The sequence below is a fragment of the Dermochelys coriacea genome, chromosome 4, assembly GCF_009764565.3.
Source record: "Dermochelys coriacea isolate rDerCor1 chromosome 4, rDerCor1.pri.v4, whole genome shotgun sequence".
Taxonomy (NCBI): Eukaryota; Metazoa; Chordata; order Testudines; family Dermochelyidae; genus Dermochelys; species Dermochelys coriacea.
In genome coordinates, this window is record NC_050071.1 from 136,062,520 (window position 1) to 136,083,439 (window position 20,920).

The 20,920-nt window shown below is 41.6% G+C and overlaps 1 protein-coding gene across 5 annotated transcripts in view; it reads right to left on the bottom strand.

Annotated features, from left to right (window-relative positions):
• CTNNA2 (catenin alpha 2) overlaps nt 1-20,920 on the bottom strand; it is a 782,132-nt gene that overhangs the window by 525,168 nt on the left and 236,044 nt on the right. For all 5 annotated transcript variants that reach the window (XM_043512733.1, XM_043512734.1, XM_038399462.2 and 2 more), the window contains one exon: nt 9,350-9,553. In XM_043512733.1, the coding sequence (XP_043368668.1) occupies nt 9,350-9,553 (204 nt within the window). The remainder of the gene's footprint in view (nt 1-9,349; nt 9,554-20,920) is intronic.

Below are 20,920 nucleotides of genomic sequence, written 5' to 3' on the forward strand. Positions count from 1 at the left end.
AGGAGAAGGATCAGAAATCTGGGAAATGCTGTGGAGGAGCAGAGGGGGATCAGAGTAACAAGGAAAACAACAAGAGGATTCTGATTCTACTAAATTTATGCCATAGAATAAGTAGGTCTTTAAAAGATTGCTGCTGCACCCTGTCACTATTTTGAATGCATGCATTCTGAAGTTCATTCTAAGTCTCAGATAGTATTGCTATGAAGTTCCCTTTCCCCAGCCTTGGTGTACCTGCTGACAGAGGCACCCCATCTGCATGAAAAGCAGAAGCAGTGACTCTTGGATACTAGCATCAGAAGGGTAGCCGTGTCAGTCTGGATCTGTAAAAGCGGCAAAGAGTCCTGTGGCACCTTATAGACTAACAAACGTATTGGAGCATAAGCTTTCGTGGGTGCATCCGACGAAGTGGGTATTCACCCACGAACGCTTATACTCCAGTATGTCTGTTAGTCTTTCTTGGATACTAGGTGCAGAAAACAGCCAGACAGGCCCCGAAGTTCTGACCAGAAACATTCCCTGAACCACAAGGGGGGAACCCAACAGAAGCTCCTGAGCCCATGAGACTCAATGGCCATGGAAATTCCCTGTCTCCCTGCCCAGAGCTCCTGCCAAAAACAGTCCCACTTCACAAAGGGGAAGAGCTTTAGGAGTTGATTTGGGAGCCTGCAAGCAGGGACCAGCCACTGTGTTCTCCTGTCCTGCACCTAGAATCCCATATCGGAAGCAGACCCCAGTCTCCTCCAGGGTGGAAAGAAGTGCCAAGAGCCAGTGGACTCTGAAGGAAGACGGCAGTTAGGAAGGTCCCTTTCCACACCTCTTCTGAAAACAGAAAAGTTAACTACCATTGAGTCTGTGACACTCAGTAGTATGAGCACTGATATAGCAGGCTGATTATTGTCAGGGAGGAGTTAATTGTGGCTTTTTGGAAGTGGTGGGGATATTAGAAGGTGTTTCCCTCTCCAATATAGGCTAAGTCTACATTACAAGCTATGGGTGTGGTTACCCAAGAAGCGGGTCACCTATTGGCACAACTCATCAAGCTAGTCAGAGTATAAATGGTAGTGTCGCCGTGGTAGCATGGGGTAATGGTGGGTACAAACTCAGCATGGCAAAGCCATGCTACTGGGAATCATAGAATATTAGGGTTGGAAGGGACCTCAGGAGGTCACCTAGTCCAACCCCCTGCTCAAAGGAGGACCAATCCCCAACTAAATCATCCCAGCCAGGGCTTTGTCAAGCCTGACTTTAAAAAACACGAAGGAAGGGGATTGCACCACCTCCCTAGGTAACCCATTCCAGTGCTATACTGCTATTTGTACTTGGGCTAGCTTCATGAAAGCTGGCATGAGTATGTGTACAGAGCAGGGGAATCACACCCCTCTCTTATACAGTGGACGTAGCCATATTGTCTGAATATTCATGTAGTGGGGACAGGGGTGGGAGGACTTCAGTATTACCAATACCAAGATTTAAAAAAAAAAAAAAACCCGAGTCAGCCCCCCAAATCATGAGACTGATTTAAAAATGATATTATAAGAAGTTTTACTTGTTGAGTTCTTTTTTATTTGCCTTCTGGTGTTTGGGTCTTTGGGATTCACATTTTCAAGAAGGATTATGGGATTTCAAAATTGGGTTTTGTTCCAATTTGGAATGAATACCCAAAATTTCAAAATTCTCCAGGTAACAGAATCAATGATATTTTTTTTCAAAACTTGGAACAATTAGATGATTTAAAAAAGAAATTCTGCCTGTAAAATGAAGGGGAGTCAGGAGCCTGGACACCCCAGATCCCAAAGCTTCAAGGTTCCCAGGTTATCTGGGGATTGCAGGATCCCAATTCCCTTTCAGATCACTAGGTGGGCTGAAGTGGAGCCAAGAAGCCTGGGAGCACTGGCAGAGCAAGAAGCATAGGAGCTGGCACTTTTACAATTTCTGGGGCTCTCAGCTTCCCATCATCCCACCAGGCTGAAGAGCTGGGAGTCTGCCAAGGAGCCAGGTAACCAAACTGGCATGAAACCAGACCGCAAAAATTTCAGATCCGTTCTCCTTTCAAGCTCTTCTCGGAAGCCATGAGGATTAGAAACTTAATCTCTTTCATTTAAAAACAAAAGTATCACAAAATTACAGAAGCTACAGCTTAAAAAAAATAAATCACCAAATACCATGAGACTCGCAATAAAATCATCAGAGTTGTCCTTTGGGAGAGCTAAGAAAGAAAGAGGAGGGACTGTTGAGGGGAAATCTTAAAAAAAATGTAACTGACAAGATACATACCTTTGACATTTTAGTTATATGAGGTTTATGACTTTGTCTATAAGGTGCTTACTGTGTGTTTGTACATCTAGCACAATGGAACCCCAGTCCTGACTGGGGCTTTTGTGCACTATCACAATACCAATATACAATTATTGAAAACAATGATAGCCCTCCTATGGGCTAATACTGCAAAACCTCCCACAGTATTAATCATTCAAACAAATATTGGCAATGGAGACAGAATATCTGAATATTTGATGAGGGAATAAAACTGAACCAAATCTAATTCAATATATTAAAAACAATCAAAATGAAATTGTCAAGTTTTGTCGTTTCACCCCTTCTTAGCAAAGTTGTGTCACTTTGCCTGAAATCTTCATAATATTGAAAATCGTTTTTTCTGAGACTGAAACTTAGTCTTCCCCCTTTTCCCCTTGCAAACCTTCCTTCCACCTGAGTATAAAAACTAATGTCTGAACAGTATGAAAGGGAACAAAAGCTTTTTACAGGATCCTCAGACCCTGAAGTTCTACCATGCCTCTCCCCCACCAATTGATCAGACATCCAGTGGCATCTTTCTGAATCATCTTTTTGATTCTTTGACCATGGGATGGTGTTCCATGAAGGAGGAGTGCTGGGCAGAGACGGGCTCCATCTTACGAAGAGAGGGAAGAACATCTTTGCCAGCAGGCTGGCTAACCTAGTGAGGAGGGCTTTAAACTAGGTTCACCGGGGGAAGGAGACCAAAGCCCTGAGGTAAGTGGGAAAGCGGGATACCAGGAGGAAGCACAGGCAGGAATGTCTGTGAGGGGAGGGCTCCTGCCTCATACTGGGAATGAGGGGCGATCAACAGGTTATCTCAAGTGCTTATATACAAATGCACAAAGCCTTGGAAACAAGCAGGGAGAACTGGAGGTCCTGGTGATGTCAAGGAATTATGACGTGATTGGAATAACAGAGACTTGGTGGGATAACTCACATGACTGGAGTACAGTCATGGATGGTTATAAACTGTTCAGGAAGGACAGGCAGGGCAGAAAAGGTGGGGGAGTAGCACTGTATGTAAGGGAGCAGTATGACTGCTCAGAGCTCCGGTACGAAACTGTGGAAAAACCTGAGTGTCTCTGGATTAAGTTTAGAAGTGTGTGCAACAAGAGTGATGTCATGGTGGGAGTCTGCTATAGACCACCGGACCAGGGGGATGAGGTGGATGAGGCTTTCTTCCGGCAACTCACGGAAGCTACTAGATCGCATGCCCTGATTCTCATGGGTGACTTTAATTTTCCTGATATCTGCTGGGAGAGCAATACAGCGGTGCATAGACAATCCAGGAAGTTTTTGGAAAGCGTAGGGGACAATTTCCTGGTGCAAGTGCTAGGGGAGCCAACTAGGGGGAGCGCTTTTCTTGACCTGCTGCTCACAAACCGGGTAGAATTAGTGGGGGAAGCAAAAGTGGATGGGAATCTGGGAGGCAGTGACCATGAGTTGGTTGAGTTCAGGATCCTGACGCAGGGAAGAAAGGTAAGCAGCAGGATACGGACCCTGGACTTCAGGAAAGCAGACTTTGACTCCCTCAGGGAACAGATGGCCAGGATCCCCTGGGGGACTAACATGAAAGGGAAGGGAGTCCAGGAGAGCTGGCTGTATCTCAAGGAATCCCTGTTGAGGTTACAGGGACAAACCATCCCGATGAGTCGAAAGAATAGTAAATATGGCAGGCGACCAGCTTGGCTTAATGGTGAAATCCTAGCGGATCTTAAACATAAAAAAGAAGCTTACAAGAAGTGGAAGGTTGGACATATGACCAGGGAAGAGTATAAAAATATTGCTCGGGCATGTAGGAAAGATATCAGGAGGGCCAAATCGCACCTGGAGCTGCAGCTAGCAAGAGATGTCAAGAGTAACAAGAAGGGTTTCTTCAGGTATGTTGGCAACAAGAAGAAAGCCAAGGAAAGTGTGGGCCCCTTACTGAATGAGGGAGGCAAGCTAGTGACAGAGGATGTGGAAAAAGCTAATGTACTCAATGCTTTTTTTGCCTCTGTTTTCACTAACAAGGTCAGCTCCCAGACTGCTGTGCTGGGCATCACAAAATGGGGAAGAGATGGCCAGCCCTCTGTAGAGATAGAGGTGGTTAGGGACTATTTAGAAAAGCTGGACGTGCACAAGTCCATGGGGCCGGACGAATTGCATCCGAGAGTGCTGAGGGAATTGGCGGCTGTGATTGCAGAGCCCTTGGCCATTATCTTTGAAAACTCGTGGCGAACGGGGGAAGTCCCGGATGACTGGAAAAAGGCTAATGTAGTGCCCATCTTTAAAAAAGGGAAGAAGGAGGATCCTGGGAACTACAGGCCGGTCAGCCTCACCTCAGTCCCTGGAAAAATCATGGAGCAGGTCCTCAAAGAATCAATCCTGAAGCACTTAGAGGAGAGGAAAGTGATCAGGAACAGTCAGCATGGATTCACCAAGGGAAGGTCATGCCTGACTAATCTAATCGCCTTTTATGATGAGATTACTGGTTCTGTGGATGAAGGGAAAGCAGTGGATGTATTGTTTCTTGACTTTAGCAAAGCTTTTGACACGGTCTCCCACAGCATTCTTGTCAGCAAGTTAAGGAAGTATGGGCTGGATGAATGCACTATAAGGTGGGTAGAAAGCTGGCTAGATTGTCGGGCTCAACGGGTAGTGATCAATGGCTCCATGTCTAGTTGGCAGCCGGTGTCAAGTGGAGTGCCCCAGGGGTCGGTCCTGGGGCCCGTTTTGTTCAATATCTTCATAAATGATCTGGAGGATGGTGTGGATTGCACTCTCAGCAAATTTGCGGATGATACTAAACTGGGAGGAGTGGTAGATACGCTGGAGGGGAGGGATAGGATACAGAAGGACCTAGACAAATTGGAAGATTGGGCCAAAAGAAATCTAATGAGGTTCAATAAGGATAAGTGCAGGGTCCTGCACTTAGGATGGAAGAATCCAATGCACCGCTACAGACTAGGGACCGAATGGCTCGGCAGCAGTTCTGCGGAAAAGGACCTAGGGGTGACAGTGGACGAGAAGCTGGATATGAGTCAGCAGTGTGCCCTTGTTGCCAAGAAGGCCAATGGCATTTTGGGATGTATAAGTAGGGGCATAGCGAGCAGATCGAGGGACGTGATCGTTCCCCTCTATTCGACACTGGTGAGGCCTCATCTGGAGTACTGTGTCCAGTTTTGGGCCCCACACTACAAGAAGGATGTGGATAAATTGGAAAGAGTACAGCGAAGGGCAACAAAAATGATTAGGGGTCTAGAGCACATGACTTATGAGGAGAGGCTGAGGGAGCTGGGATTGTTTAGTCTGCAGAAGAGAAGAATGAGGGGGGATTTGATAGCTGCTTTCAACTACCTGAAAGGGGGTTTCAAAGAGGATGGCTCTAGACTGTTCTCAATGGTAGCAGATGACAGAACGAGGAGTAATGGTCTCAAGTTGCAATGGGGGAGGTTTAGATTGGATATTAGGAAAAACTTTTTCACTAAGAGGGTGGTGAAACACTGGAATGCGTTACCTAGGGAGGTGGTAGAATCTCCTTCCTTAGAGGTTTTTAAGGTCAGGCTTGACAAAGCCCTGGCTAGGATGATTTAACTGGGACTTGGTCCTGCTTTGAGCAGGGGGTTGGACTAGATGACCTTCTGGGGTCCCTTCCAACCCTGATATTCTATGATTCTATGATTCTATGAACTACAAAACAGTGCTGATCGGCTCAATAAAAATTTGCTTAGAACATTGTATAGGTGGCAGTGTATGCTATATACAAGAACTCCATTTCAAGCATATAATTAGCTAGACGGACATTGTTAGCAACTCACTAGCCCATCAGAGATCTACAAAATGAGCAGAAGAATTCTCCCTCCTGCTTGACCGAAAGCTGCGGTAACATCACCTATTGTCACAATAGTGAAAAGTAAGATAGGCTGATTTGTCCTAAGACTGAATGCATCCAGTCCAATTCTACTGTTTTGCACCTAGTCATTCATACCTGAGCAAACTGATTGTAAAATGAAAGGTAACACACTACACTTTATACCCACTTTGTACTCACTATGCACAGGTGTAAAGGATTAGCTTAGTGCAAGGGCGTGGAGAATCAGGACTCTTCTTTCAACAACATAAAACAAAAAACAACTTGTAGATAAAGAGTGAGTCTCCCTTGCCCTAGATCATTGAAGAGGATAAGTGGAGGGGCACTTTTCAGTTGAGTAGAGCTATTAACATTTGAATAGGCAAGAAAATAATAATAGTATTGCAACTGCAATGTACAGTCTCCCTGAAATATTGGTATACAATATTACTGTAATAAAATAACTGTATTCTTAATTAAAAGTATCAAAGGAGTGTGCACATTTTATGACTGATTATTAGCCACAAAGTTTCAGTTTTTTCCATTACCTCTTCCTCTTGTTCTTTAATCAAAACAATGTATGAGTAGATTTAAAATGAGGGACTGATGGCATTGGTTAAAGGCATTCTGGGCAGATGTTATACAAGCTTCCCTTGGACAGCTCTGCAAACGTATCTCAATACTAACCAGGAACAATATACTCTTACAGTCTGGCCATCTCTTGATGAGGCTGTCAGTTGTTCCAAGTCATGCCTTATCGCAATCAGATTTAGTTTTACCTTGTAATAATTCTACCAAGCTTTTGGGAATTTTGCAAGTGAAATCTTTGGCAATTGTAAAGCCCTTGCTTCTCATTACTGAAAATCCCATGTCCTCTTATCAAGGACAGGAGTTAAAATCAAAAATGGAAGCCATGCTGGTAGATACAAATGTTGTATCTTAAAAAAACAAAAACAAAAAAACAACTAGGAAGTGATTACATGAAATATTTATTTTTTAAGTTTGAAATACTATACCTCAAACTAAAAACATTCATTTGTTAAGAAGAAGATACTTATACATGAACTGTTAAACTGATTTGGTTATGTTCCATATGAAACATGAAGAGAAAAAGAATTGGGAATTATGGATCTTAGATCTAATTAGACTGCTATTAGAAGAATAGAAATATAAAGATGGACAAATATCCATCAACTCAGTTACTTAAACACCATATATAAAGTGTAAAACAAAACTCTGTTCCAGTAAGCATTCTAAGAGAAACCCTGAAACTACATTAACCATCCTCTGCATGGTCATAAACGTATGCCATCATTTAAGCTCTAAAGATTCTTTTGCCTTATCTGAAAGTGGTGTCAGAAATAAAATAAGTAATGTTTCTGAAGCAAGGGCAAATTCATTTTGCTATCACAAAGCATGGTACATAAAAACAGGCACTACCAAGAAACAGGATACAACAATCCATCAGTTTTGGAATAATCTTTGTAGAGACCTTTTACAACTTACACCTAAAAGTAATAATTTTGTGAGACAAGATTCTGCAGACAGCAATCCAAAAAGCTATATTTCACATCATCATCACCTGTTCTTTAACTCACTCTCTTTACGGCTTTCACCTCAAGATAAAACAATATCAGCTTTGCTGTCATTTGCACCAAAAGAACATATCAACTGTCACCTTAAAAAACAGCAAACAATTTCTGCGTTGTAATCCTAGACTGGGGAAGTAGCTGTTCCTTGAAGCCAACACCATTTTACTGAACAGTAAAAAGAAAATATAAGCAATTTAAGAAATAAATTCTAGTTGTCTCAGGTATACAATAAAGCAACTAGAAGATTGAATACTTTCATTGGTTTGATATTGCATATTATCAGTCTTGCAACTAGAAATAATTATAATAAAAACACTTAATCATTGAATGTTAGTTTTCAACATTTATCAGAATTGGGGACTTGGAAAAACAGGATTAAAATATGTCAATGTGTTTACTTAAACTCTAACATTACCAGCAGATGAAAAATGAGGCATGCAGTAGAACACATGCTCTGGTAAACATATTTGGATAGCTTAAATGTGTCAATACTCATTTGGAAATATTTCCAATCATATAATTTATGTTCAGAAAAGGGGAAATGGGTTTGAAACCCTGTAATATCCTTAAACACAGTATCTAGGAATTCATGGAAAGACATGGGCACCACCATTACCACTTGAAGTGTCTACCACCATATTTTCAGAGAAGAACTGCTTCCGACAATATTTCCAGGAATTAAGTTGTAATATGAAAGATGGTTATTGACTGGTTATGACCTCACTGCATATATCACAGCCTTGCAATGATGGATGAGTCTAGTAACAATAGTGCAGAATATCCACAAATAATTTTGGAAGTATACATAGGCACTGTTAAGAAGAGGATGTTTATCATTTAGGAGATTATACACAAAGCAAATGATACTGTATGTCTACGCTGTGGTGACTGATGTATTTAAGATATTTTAAAAACATTTCATTATGTGCACTGCAATAATGATAGATAATACTGAATGGATTCAGGGAATCTGCACACTTACAGTTAATAGCTCCAATTACACTATTAGCAAATAAGAATCTTCATGGTTTAACTACATCCTCCCACATGCAAACTTAGAGCTACTTCATGTGAACTTCTGTGTTTACATCTGAATAAAACAGTACATGACTATTTCCCTACAACAATGAATAATGCTAGAAACTGACTGTACCCATTTTCTTTTACAAAAATAGTATCTAGGATATTTTCATTTGACTTATCCACGTTCCCTGTTTGCTTACCAACCAGGAGTTTTATACACATTTCACAACAGTGTTTGGGCTCACTAGAAATATTTAAAAGTTGTGTGGACTACCTTTTAGTTAAAATGAAACAAATCACTGATGCAGAACACAGTAGTCTCTTATTCTGCAATAGAGTGAGGGAATCTTAGAATTGGGGGCATTCCTTTTCAGGACAAAATGCATTTCAGGATATAGTTATTTGTAACAAACTACTATAAAACAATCTCAAACCCCCAAATGTTGAATACCACCGAAGTATTTTAAGTGACTACCTTGATTTTCTTGAACTGCTGCTATTTAGGATAATCAGTTTTACTAAGCATGTAGGCATTTTAGAATAGTCATAAAACTGCTTAACAATCCATAGAGGAGGAAAAGACTAAAGAGAGCATAGAACTTACATTATTCATATACTCGCTAAGTAGGTCCTGGAGGGCCTGTCGTACAGCATTGCACTCAGCAACAATTCTCTCTCGGCGGTCATCACGTGTGCATGAAGAGTCTGCCATCAGTGCTGCTCCACTGATAATACTCTCCAACCTCTCTTCAAGAGATGGTCTGAATCTGGCCTCACTGAAAGTCATAGGGTCTAAAATAATCTTGTTCTGAAATATAAAACATACGTAGAAAAATGAACAGCATTCTTGGGTGTTTGCTATTGTTTTTGAAATATCCCCTTTTATGGCTTTTAAATACATTACTTCTCTGCTATATTCCAGGAGGAACTACACTTACTGAAATATCTAATCTCTATGAAATTTGAGGTCCTTAAATAACATATTTTAAGGGACCAGACAACATACACTTGTTTTAAAATTTGTTTAAAATAAACATCTCAACAGATGAGTTTTCAAATATGTCAATAGCCTAAAACAAAAAGAGGAGGTGACCTTTAAGCACAGTAAATTGTTGACTATTATACTTTTACTGGATCTTATGAAGCTTTTCACGGCTGAGAACTGGAACATGAAATGTACCAAACATGCTATTTTTTTTTTGCGAATGTCACATATTCATTGAATACTTAAATCTCTGTAATATCATAATATTACTGCCTCTGTATATATTCAAGTAATCTAATGTTCAGTTCTGTGTACAATGGTCTTCTCCACATTTTCAGCATCACTATAATTTACACTGATCTCATTAAATAGGACAAAATGTATTTTTCATAATTTTTACAACTATTGCTTAATGATTTGTGTAAACCACCATGTCCTCTGAATACATTTCTTCCTTACTTAAAAACACAAACAATGTACTAATGTAAGCTTGCATTTAGGTGTTGGGCTGGTAGGGTTATGTTTTGTTTATCAGAGCACTGACTTTTATTTGACCCACTGCTCTGGGACTCAGAAGAGCAGGGTTCAATTCCCAGTTTTACAGATTTCTTGTGCTAGTTTGGACAAATCCCTTGATGTTTCTGGTTTCCCCCCCCCCCATTACCTGTGAAATGGCAAAAGTAAGTAATTCTTCATAGCCCCCACCTTTTGCATATCTTGCCATGACAATGTACCTGTTGCAATGTATCTGCTGCAGGTGTAAACAAGAACTGGGGAAAGAGGAACATCTTGGGCCTGGGACTGTTTCTAAACACCTTGGGTTTTCGCCATTTGCCCAGAACTGTCTCTCTGACACTGCCCAGACAACTGCTGATGTGACAGAGTGGATTATAAAGGATGTTCGATACACTCGCAGTTTGGAGTCGTTTGTGGAACCAAAAGCCTGTTTAGATTAAGATGTGGTAATCCTGGCTCCCCGCACCTTGTGATTGGACTGAATGTCGACTGGCCATTGGGACTTCAGTTCTGATCTTCAGACTCTGGTGTAGTATGCTTGGGTTATGAATGTAAACTGGATGGTTTATTTTGTAAGCAATAAGAAGTACTTGTGGATTATATACCAACATTGTGTCTGGTGTCTGCCTGCTCTCCTATCTCGTAGGGAGACTCCTGCTGTGGGTCTAACAAACCCTACATTGTTGGTTGAGGAAGCCATGCCCCCTTTACTGGGCATGCTCCAAGTGCACTGGTATAAGAGGGAGCAGCTCAGCTCTGTTAGAGCTGACTGCCCAGGAGGAAGGATATGCTCCGTTGGCTCCAGCTGAGGAGCAGCCAAAGTCTGAGGGCAGGGAGGCCGGACACACTGTAATCCAAGCAGATGCTAAGGCACCTATTGGGACCCCACTGCCTCAGGAGTCACTGGGGATAGTGCAGACTGGAGAACCCAGAGACAGCAAAGATGCCCAGACCACAGCAACAGAAACTACGGTAAGCAGCAGCCCAGGGGAATTAGATAGTGGCCTGGTTACTGAGCCGGTGTTTTGAGTCATTGTGTTTCAGTCGGAACCTCCCCACTGACTCCATGGCATGTGCCCTGTCACTACCAGGGCCCTGGGCTAGGGTGCAGTGGAGAGGGAGGGCCTGGACCCCTTACTAGGGCTGCCACTCCCCCACGTGTCTGGTGGCCCCCTTCCCGACTGACTTTGGCCACTAGGCCTTACTGCCCTGTCTTCCTGGGGCGAATGTACTGATTGTGACTACTAGGCCTTACTGTCCCGCTAAGAGGGGCAAGCCTATTGACTTTGGCCATGGGGCCAAACTGACCAGCTATTAGGTGCGAATACATGGAATCTAGTCATTATGCCTCACTGCCCTGCTAAGAGGGGAAATATATGGACTTTGGCAGTTAGGCCTTACAGCCCTGCTAACTGCAGCAAAGCTTATGCTCTAATAAATTTGTTAGTGTCTAAGGTGCCACAAGTACTCCTTTTCTTTTTGCGAACACAGACTAACATGGCTGCTGTTCTGAAAGCTATTAACGTTGGTCGGTTGGCCCACCGCCCTGCAAACCGGGATGAATTTATTGATTTTGGCCACTCAGCCTCACTGCCCTGATGCATCTATAGATGGGGACTACTACACCTTAGAGCTCCACTAAAGAGACGAACCTATTGACTTTGCCCATTGGGCCGCATGGCCCAGCTCTTAGGGTCGGGTACATTGACTAGTCATTAGGCCTCATTGCCCTGCCAAGAAGGGCGAATCCATGGACTCCGGCCACTAAGCCTTACTGCCCTGTCTTCCTGGGGCGACTGTATTAATAGTAGCTATTAGGCCCTATTATCCTGCAAAGAGGGGTAAATCCATTGTGCTGCATTGCCCTGTCTAACTAGAGTGAACTTAGTGACTATAGCCACCAGGCCTTACGGCTCTGCCGATGGGAACCAATTTATTGACTCTGGCGATTGGGCTACACTCCCCTGCTAAGAAGAGCGAGTATATTGACTGGGGTCTAGGAGTGTGACGGGATGCACTCGCCCTACACTGGATGTGGTCATCCCCAACCCTGTCACAATAGGCTATATGTACATTTTTACTACCTCAACTCAACATGAACTAAGATTTTTGAGGGGAAACATCACAGGTGTATAGTAACTTTAACTTTGCATCATGGTTATTATAGCTAAATCATACAGATATAAAAATTGAAATACCCCCATTTGGCACCCTTTAGTATGCCGCACCTCCTCCATAGCTCTGCTTTCCCTCCCTGTTCTCCCACTTTTCCCCTTAGAGACTCATCTTCCAACCAGCATGCTTCCATTTACAAACTCCATTCCAGAGACAGCTTCTTCCTCTGGCAAATCTCCGAGTTTGCCAGAACACAGTCCTACCCTGACACTTCAGAGCAGGTCCATCGCTGCAGGACTACAATTTTCTGTGTGTCCCCCATTACTGCCGAATCTGAGCACCTCACAATCTTTAATGTATTTATCCTCAAAACCCCTGTGAGGTAGGGGTTTTGCAGGGAGATAATATTATTATCTCCATTTTACAGATAGGAACCATGTCATAGAGACATCAAGTGGCTTGTACAAGGTCACAGAGAAAATCTCTCAAGTCCTCCACTACTGTCTTGACCACTGGGGCATCCTTCCTCCTATATAGCCTCCTACTACTGGAGAGGTGGCTGGGAACATGAGGAGAGAAGCGTGTGTATGAATTAGTGAATATGAGGAGCATAGGTGGACAATTAGATAGTCTCCCTGCTTCCCTCAGTTCCAAGTTCTCTTTCCGTTCCCCCATGCAAAACCCACGACTCTCTTCTCCACACCACTTATCCCTTACTAGCCTATGGTCTCTGTGATGAGACAGCTAAATAGCGATGGAATTCAGTTAGGTTGTCATGGATTAGGGAAATAACTTATTTTAATTTTCCAAGTTCAGAAGTAGATGGTCTAAACTATTTTTCACAATGAGGTTTTTTTTTTTTGTCTGTGCAGTTTGGGGACTATGGCATTTTTTGCTAGAGGAATCTCAAACAAATTGAGGACTTATTTTTATTTTAAATGAACATTCAACATTTTTCCTCCCCAAAAGTTAATGTTTTATGAAAAGATTATGTAGAAAATGCAACTGTCCTAAGAATTAATATGTCAAATTTTAGTCCTACTTTAAGAGCAAATCTCAATGCAACATTAGCTATAAAGCCACTTCCAGGACCTTCACAAGAACAAAAGATAACAGGATACTGATGCTGATTCAAAAAGCATCCAGCAATGTGAAGATCAGGATAGTGAAGTGTGGACACCAAGCCCTGATCCCCGGAGCCTCCAAGATATCTGGTGACTTGGGGAGCAAAGGGAGAAAAAGCACCATGACCTCGCAGCACAAGTGCAGGGAAAGCAGTGAGTAGCACAGGAGCAAAAGCAAGAGGAAACCAAAGGCCAGTTGGTGCCAATGAAGTTTTTTGACACTGATTTTTTTTTCAGTCTCCCACCAGGCTGCCTCAGCTCTACTTCCAGCAGTTCTTTGATGGGAAAGCCAAGGAGAGGTTCCTCATCTAGTACAGTAACTGGAGTTCTTCAAGATGTGTATCCCTGTGGGTGCTCCACTCTAGGTGCTCATGAACTCCTGAACCTTTGGAGAACTTTTTTTTTTATCAGTGCCTTTATGCCTGCAGATGGGCCCTGCACATCCTCATGCCCTGTACCAAGGTTGTATTGGCCTGTGTGGGTGAAGTGCCCTCAGTTCCTTCTCTACTATAAAGCCAACCGAAGCAGCTCTGAAGCAGAGTGGAGGAGGGCAGGTATTGGAGCAACCAGAGTTGGACATATCTCAAAGAACTCCAGTTACTCCTTCATCAAATAGCATGCCTGTGGGTGTTCCGCTTTAGGTGATTCCCTAGCAGTTACCCTTTAAGGAGGTCGGAGTTTTGGAACAGAGTCCATCACTGAAGAAAGACCTGCATTGCCTACAGCCAAATCTGACCTTGCAGCTTGAATTAGGGCATAGTGGTTGGAGAACATGTGCACCAAGGACCCTGTTGCAGCCCTTCAGATTTCAGCAACTGGAACATCTTTGAGTAGATTTACAGACACACTGTGATCTAGCAGAGCATGCAGTTACTTTTCGGGGAGGTGTAACATCAGTGAAAACCATAGCAGGCAATAATACATCCAGAGATCCATTTAGAAAGTCTCTGAGTGCAGATAGGTGTTCTCCTAGACCTATCTGCAAAGGAAACAAAAAGAGTCCAAGGGTCTTCCTGAATGGTCTAGTCCAATTCAAGTAAAAGGCTAACACCCTTCTAATATCCAGTGTATGAAAAGCAGACTCTTGTATAGACTGATGAGGCTTTAAGAAAAAAAAACAGAAGATTAATATGAAATTCAGAGAACGCCTTAGGTGAAGATTTCAGATGAGGTCGTAGAGATACCTTCTCTTTAGGGAACAAAATAAATGGAGGGTCTGCCATTAGAGCCCCCATCTCCCCAACCCTTCACGCAGAAGTGATAGCCACAGACAGATGTAGCAGTGATTATGTAGCTTATGGTTCACAGGATTGTTTCATGAGATGCTTAAGAATCAGGCTGAGATCCCAAAGTGGTGTAGGGAATCTAATCTGCAGAAAAAGATGGATAAATCCTTTTAGAAATCTTGCTGTGGTTGGATTAGCAAATATTGAGAAACCTTCTACTGGCACATGGAAAACTGTTACTGCTGTTAAATTAACTTTGATGGAATTCACAGAAACGGATGATTTTTTCAATTCCAACACAAGATTGAGGAAGTTGATGACTGTATTAACAGAGAGGAAAGGTTGTATTTTACAGATGTTCTTTAGAAAGAATCAACAAGATATAGACAGCCTGGATGTGTGGATATAGAGACAGGTACAAGTCAAAGAGGACCTAAATGTAAACCCTAAATTTTCCATAAGGTATTTCCAAAGTTACTGTATCAGATGGGCCTAGGGTAAGGTGATTTTCTGTCTGAAACAAAGATGACATCATTTGATGTGAAACAAAAAGTGAAAATACTTGTAATGACTCATTTAGCGTATATGAAAACTTCTGCTAAACTGTGTAGCAGAAGCCCTTTACGTTGGTATTGAGCCGAAAGATATGAGTTCATCACAGAGATGTACTAATTGGTCAAGTTATGCCATGTAGTGACATCAATTACATTCCTAGGTGGTCACAGATTTATGTTTCTGAGTATTCTTTAATCTAGTAGAAAAAGGCATATTGAGATCCAACAGTTGGAATATGAAGATAGACAAATTCGGACTAAAAATAAGATGCAATCTGTTTACCAGTAAGGGTAACTAAAATTGGAACAAATTACTTAGGGATGTGGTGTGTTCTCCATCATGTGAAGTCTTTAAATCAAGACAGGATATCTTCTAAACTTATAACTCAAACAGAAGTTTTGGTCCCAAGGCACAAATTGCTGGGTGACTATGTATGGCTTATGTTATACAACAGGTCAGACTATATTATCATAATCTCTTCTGGCCTTAAAAACTTATGAACCTATTACCTTACTGGAATTTTTTTCAATTAAGTTAAATTGGTTTAGATGGATGGACTTGCACACTAGTTAGGGTTTTTCTGGAAAAATATTGTAGCAATAAATATTTGTTTTTGTGCTAAAAGGCATAAGTACTGAATGACAAGTACTGTACCAATTGGAAATGTTGGAGGTCAGCATCACAAAAGGTCTGCTGCTACTTTCTGGCAGCTACCCACTACTTTATTTTTTCTGACAGAACCTCTACTGCTGCCTTCCAATTTTCAATGACAGAAGGTGTAGGTTGTTTACCCAAGTTTTCATTTTAGCCCATTTTTCACCTCCTGCCCTCATTCCATACTACCTGGCTGTTATTCCACACTGTGTAAAACCTGAAGGATTGCATGGACTTTGTTTACTTTTGCCTAGGGGATGAACATTTTGAAGTTGTCTTGAAGCCAAGTCTCCTACATAGTAGCACAGAGGTCAGCTTCTGAACAAGTAAGTCAGTAATTAGAACTGATTAGATTATCTAGGCAGATTTTTATTAGAAAAGATGTTTTATAATCAAATTATTTAATTGAGCAGTCATTAGAAACAGATTAAACCAAATGTGTTATGTATTAAGTCACATAATGTATTAGGAAAAAAAACATTTTAACTCCAACTGGAAAGAATATTTTTAAAAGAATAATCTACTTGCTTTCCAGGTTAACACTTTTATCTCAAATTAATGTTATTGTAGGGGTGCACAAATTGATTTGTAGTTTAGAAGCTAAAAAAGATACCAGATGGCAAATTTTGCAAGTGTACAGAAACCTTAACCTTAAGTGTAATGTATGAGATAACAATAAATGATTTTGGATCACCATTCGGTTATTTTCTGAGTCATTTTTGTTTCTTTATATTTCAAGGTGGCAGGTGCAAAATAAGAGTCAATCTGTGTTCCTACCTAGGGCACTTTACCCACACCACCTGCTGCTCTATAAAATTTGGCTAGAATCATGCAAGCAGGTTTCATATTTGAACAGTTTGCAAAGATGTTGTGTTACCATCTCTCTGCTGTTACCATCTGAACCTTAACAGAAAATGAGTCAAGAAAGAAAGAAATATATAGAGAGCTACAACTAGGGATGGGAGAGAATTTAGCCAATTATTGAGATGCATAATATTTCGGTCATTATTTCAAATGGACCATACAAATGCCAAATCATGATAAATTCTAATGGAATATTTTAATTTTCACAACATTTTAATGAAACATAAGTTTGTGCGTAGCCCAAATCAACACAGCATTAATAGGTCAAATGACATAGCTAATTAGGAGAGAACCAACATATTTTAAAATCCTGATAATATATGATAAACATAAAATGCACTCCATAGTTATCAACGGCCTCTAACAGTGTGAAGTTATAGCAAAACTAACAAACTGTATTCTGATTACAGTACACTCATTCATATAATGTAAAAACAAAGTCAAAGGTGAAATCCTGGCCTCAGTGAAGTCAGCAGGAGGTTTGCCATTGACTTGAATGGTGTCCAGATTTCACCCCAGATATCTAACTTTTGTTTTGTTTTTTAATAAGTGTCTGGCTCTATACATATGGACAAGTGAGAAGATAATTTTCCTTCCGGGGGGGGGGGGGGCTACAATCTAAATAAGTGAATAGCAGAGAAACAACACACACAGAAATATGTGGGAACCTTGCTATGATTCATTGTTTAATAGAGAGACGAAACTCACAGTTGAACAATTTCAACCAAATGTCATTGTTCCAGCTCCACCAACTGCTGGTGTAGTGGAAATTAATGTATCATTTTCTAGAGTGTGCCATTATGTTTCTTACATACCTTCTAGCATATATGTCAAAAAAAATTGTTCCAGTTTTACTACCAACTAAATCATAACTGATCTCTTTGAGAGAAACGATCCATACTGATAGGGCCGTTCTTGTCACTCATATGTTAATTCCTTAGATATGCACTTCACTGTTGCACTTGAAAATGACCTAGTTTCATTCACATTCATTGAACATCCTTAAGAATTAACAAAAGAGCAAAGTTACCTTTACTATCATACTTATAGTTAATAGATCTGTATCGCTAGAGAAAATGCAGTGAGTAAACTGGGATAATTAAAATGTATGGAAATCATGAGAAATAATTTTTGCAGCCAACAGTCAGTTGATTATTACTTCTTCAGAACATTTTCAACATTTCCTTATGAAAGGGGATTTTTAATTAGAAACATACACACTAACACTTAACACATGCAGTAGTCTCTACTACCAACCAGAAGATTTTCCACCGCAAACACTTCCCATGCTTGTAACACATTTTGTTGACACACAGAAAGTACTTGCACTTGATTAAAGCAAAACTCAGTATATTACATCCTGTCCTGGGTCATTCTGCACTCTTGTTGCTCTAGTGCAGAGGTTATCAAACTGTGGTCTGCGAGCTCCATTCAGGTGGTCTGCGGATAGTTCCCTCTGAGGTTTCAGAGTAGCAGCCGTGTTAGTCTATATTCGCAAAAAGAAAAGGAGTACTTGTGACACCTTAGAGATAATAAATAACATAAATTTATATATTTATATAAATAAATAAATAACAAATTTATTTGAGCATAAGCTTTCGTGAGCTACAGCTCACTTCATCGGATGCATTTGGTGGAAAATACAGATATTTCCCCATGTTATTTCTCCCCCCCACCACGCCCCCCACTGTTCCTCAGATGTTCTTGTTAACTGCTGGAAATAGCCTACCTTGCTTGTCACCATGAAAGGTTTTCCTCCTCCCCCCCCCGCTGCTGGTGATGGCTCATCTTAAGTGATCACTCTCCTTACAGTGGGTATGGTAAAACTCATTGTTTCATGTTCTCTGTGTGTGTATATAAATCTCCCCTCTGTATTTTCCACCAAATGCATCCGATGAAGTGAGCTGTAGCTCACTAAAGCTTATGCTCAAATAAATTTGTTAGTCTCTAAGGTGCCACAAGTACTCCTTTTCTTTTTCCCTCTAAGGTATGTGCCTGGGCAGTCACACACAAGAGAATGAAGGGCCACCCACCTAATTAGTGGAGCCACACAGGCGGGGCTCCACTAATTAGATGTCTGGACCCTGGAGAAGACACCCATGTAAGGTGGGGGGCCTCTTCCCAGCCTCAGCTTGGGGGCTGCCATGGCAGGGAAAGAGAGGGAGAGACAGATCCCCCTCCTTCCCAGCCCCAGATTGGGGGCTACCACGGTGGGGGAGAGAGAGCACATCCATTGCATTAGAAAGGTAAGACTAGTGATATTAAAATATGAGTTGTGTGCGTTTATTTGCAGATCCAAAAAAACTGTTAATTATTAAGGGGTTTTTTTATATAGCACTTTTATCCAAAGCGCTTTACAATAGTTAGGTAAACTATTAGCCAAACAACATTTGGAACGATCATTAAGTGGTCCGCCGAGACCCTCAGCGATTTTCAAGTGGCCCATGGAAAAAAAAAAGTTTGAGAACTGCTGCTCTAGTGTTTCAAATGGTCCTCCCAGTAAAGTCCCAAATAAGCTTTTTCAATTCCTGAGATCATCTAGGCCTACACACCTAACTTAATTCCTCTTTGGGGAAGAGATTGTCTCTTAGTTCTTTGTAGGTACAGCACTTAGCACAATGGGGTCCTTCTCCATGACTGGAGCTCCTTGGCACCACAATAAAACAAAAGAAACAAATACATAAAAATAAATATTATATAGATAATTCTCACCTATTAATGGATATGAGATAAATAGTCATATCAACTTGATTAGCTCTATGACCAGGAGAAGTCTGTTGAGTCATCTGAAAGATCCTGTTGGCATAGAGGGAATGGCCTTCAGTGGGTTCACTTTTTTCCTTCTGGAAATACTGGAATGTCAGTGGACAATGCTTTATATTCCCTGAGGGCAGGATCCTATCTGCCTCTGTTTTATTTCCCCTCTTATTTAATGTGCATGTAAAGCCTCTATTAGTATTAATGATATTTCCAATGGGCATTGCTTTTCCAGAAGATTCCTGAAGTTGATCATTAATAAATAATAATATTTATTTTTATTACAGCATAACCCATAACAGGAAAGATGTTTCAGTGATTGGGATGTTAGCCTCAAACTCAGGAATTAAAGGTTCAGTGTTTCGTTCTGCCACTAACATCCTGCATGACTTTGGACATGTTACTTAGTCTGTGCATCAGTTCCCCATCTGTAAAACGCACATGCCTCTGTGTCTAAGGGGTGCTGTGAGGATTAATACATTAAAAAGCATGAAGCACTCCGATAACATTGTAATGGAGGACATATGAGAAATACTCCTTTAAGAATCAAGGTGACACCATACAAAGCAAGTAGTAGTCCCTGTCTGCAAAATTTATAGTCTAGGTAGAGGAGACAGGTAAAATGCTAGTGATCAAGCAACACATTTAAAAAGTAAAAAAATGCCAACGTTGTTTGTTCCTTTTTCCCCCACTCAAAATTAAATTGTGCCAACCCATCCCCAACGTTACCATTGCCCAGGTGCTACAGTCAGCCTGCTTAGGGTGATCAGGCAGCAAAGGTGAAAAATAGGGCCTGGGTTGGGGGGTAATAGGTGCCTATAGAAGACAAAGCCCCGAACATTGGGACTGTCCCTATAAAAGCAGGACATGTGGTCACCCTAAGCCTGCTTCCCCACTGATAACCCAGTACGCCCACCCCTCAGTGATACAAGCAAACGAAAAAACCCAATACAATAGTGTTTGTGTACTTGAAGCTATGTACAGACATGCTCCTTCTGCCCAAGGGGCTCCAGCTGCTCTCTACCCTATGGCCAGAGGACTAATGAGAGATTTCTTCCTCCTCCAGGACTCCCTGCACTTGGGGGCAAGAGCTTACCACAGCACATCCCACAAGTGGGGAAATATGCACAGGCTCTATCAGGCATCAGGACATGCAGCTGAGTCTGGGACCAGATAGCTACCCTCCAGCTGAACACTATGATTGACCAAAATACCTGGTTGGCTGAGAGGCATCGCCCGACCTGTTCTTAAACCCATCAGCAGTACCAGAGAAGTGGCTGCTCAACACTTACACCTGAAGCTACAATCACTCATGTGCCTGCCTTGCTTCTGCACTGATCCCTTGCTTAGTTTCTGACCCCCTACTGCTCTGACTTTGC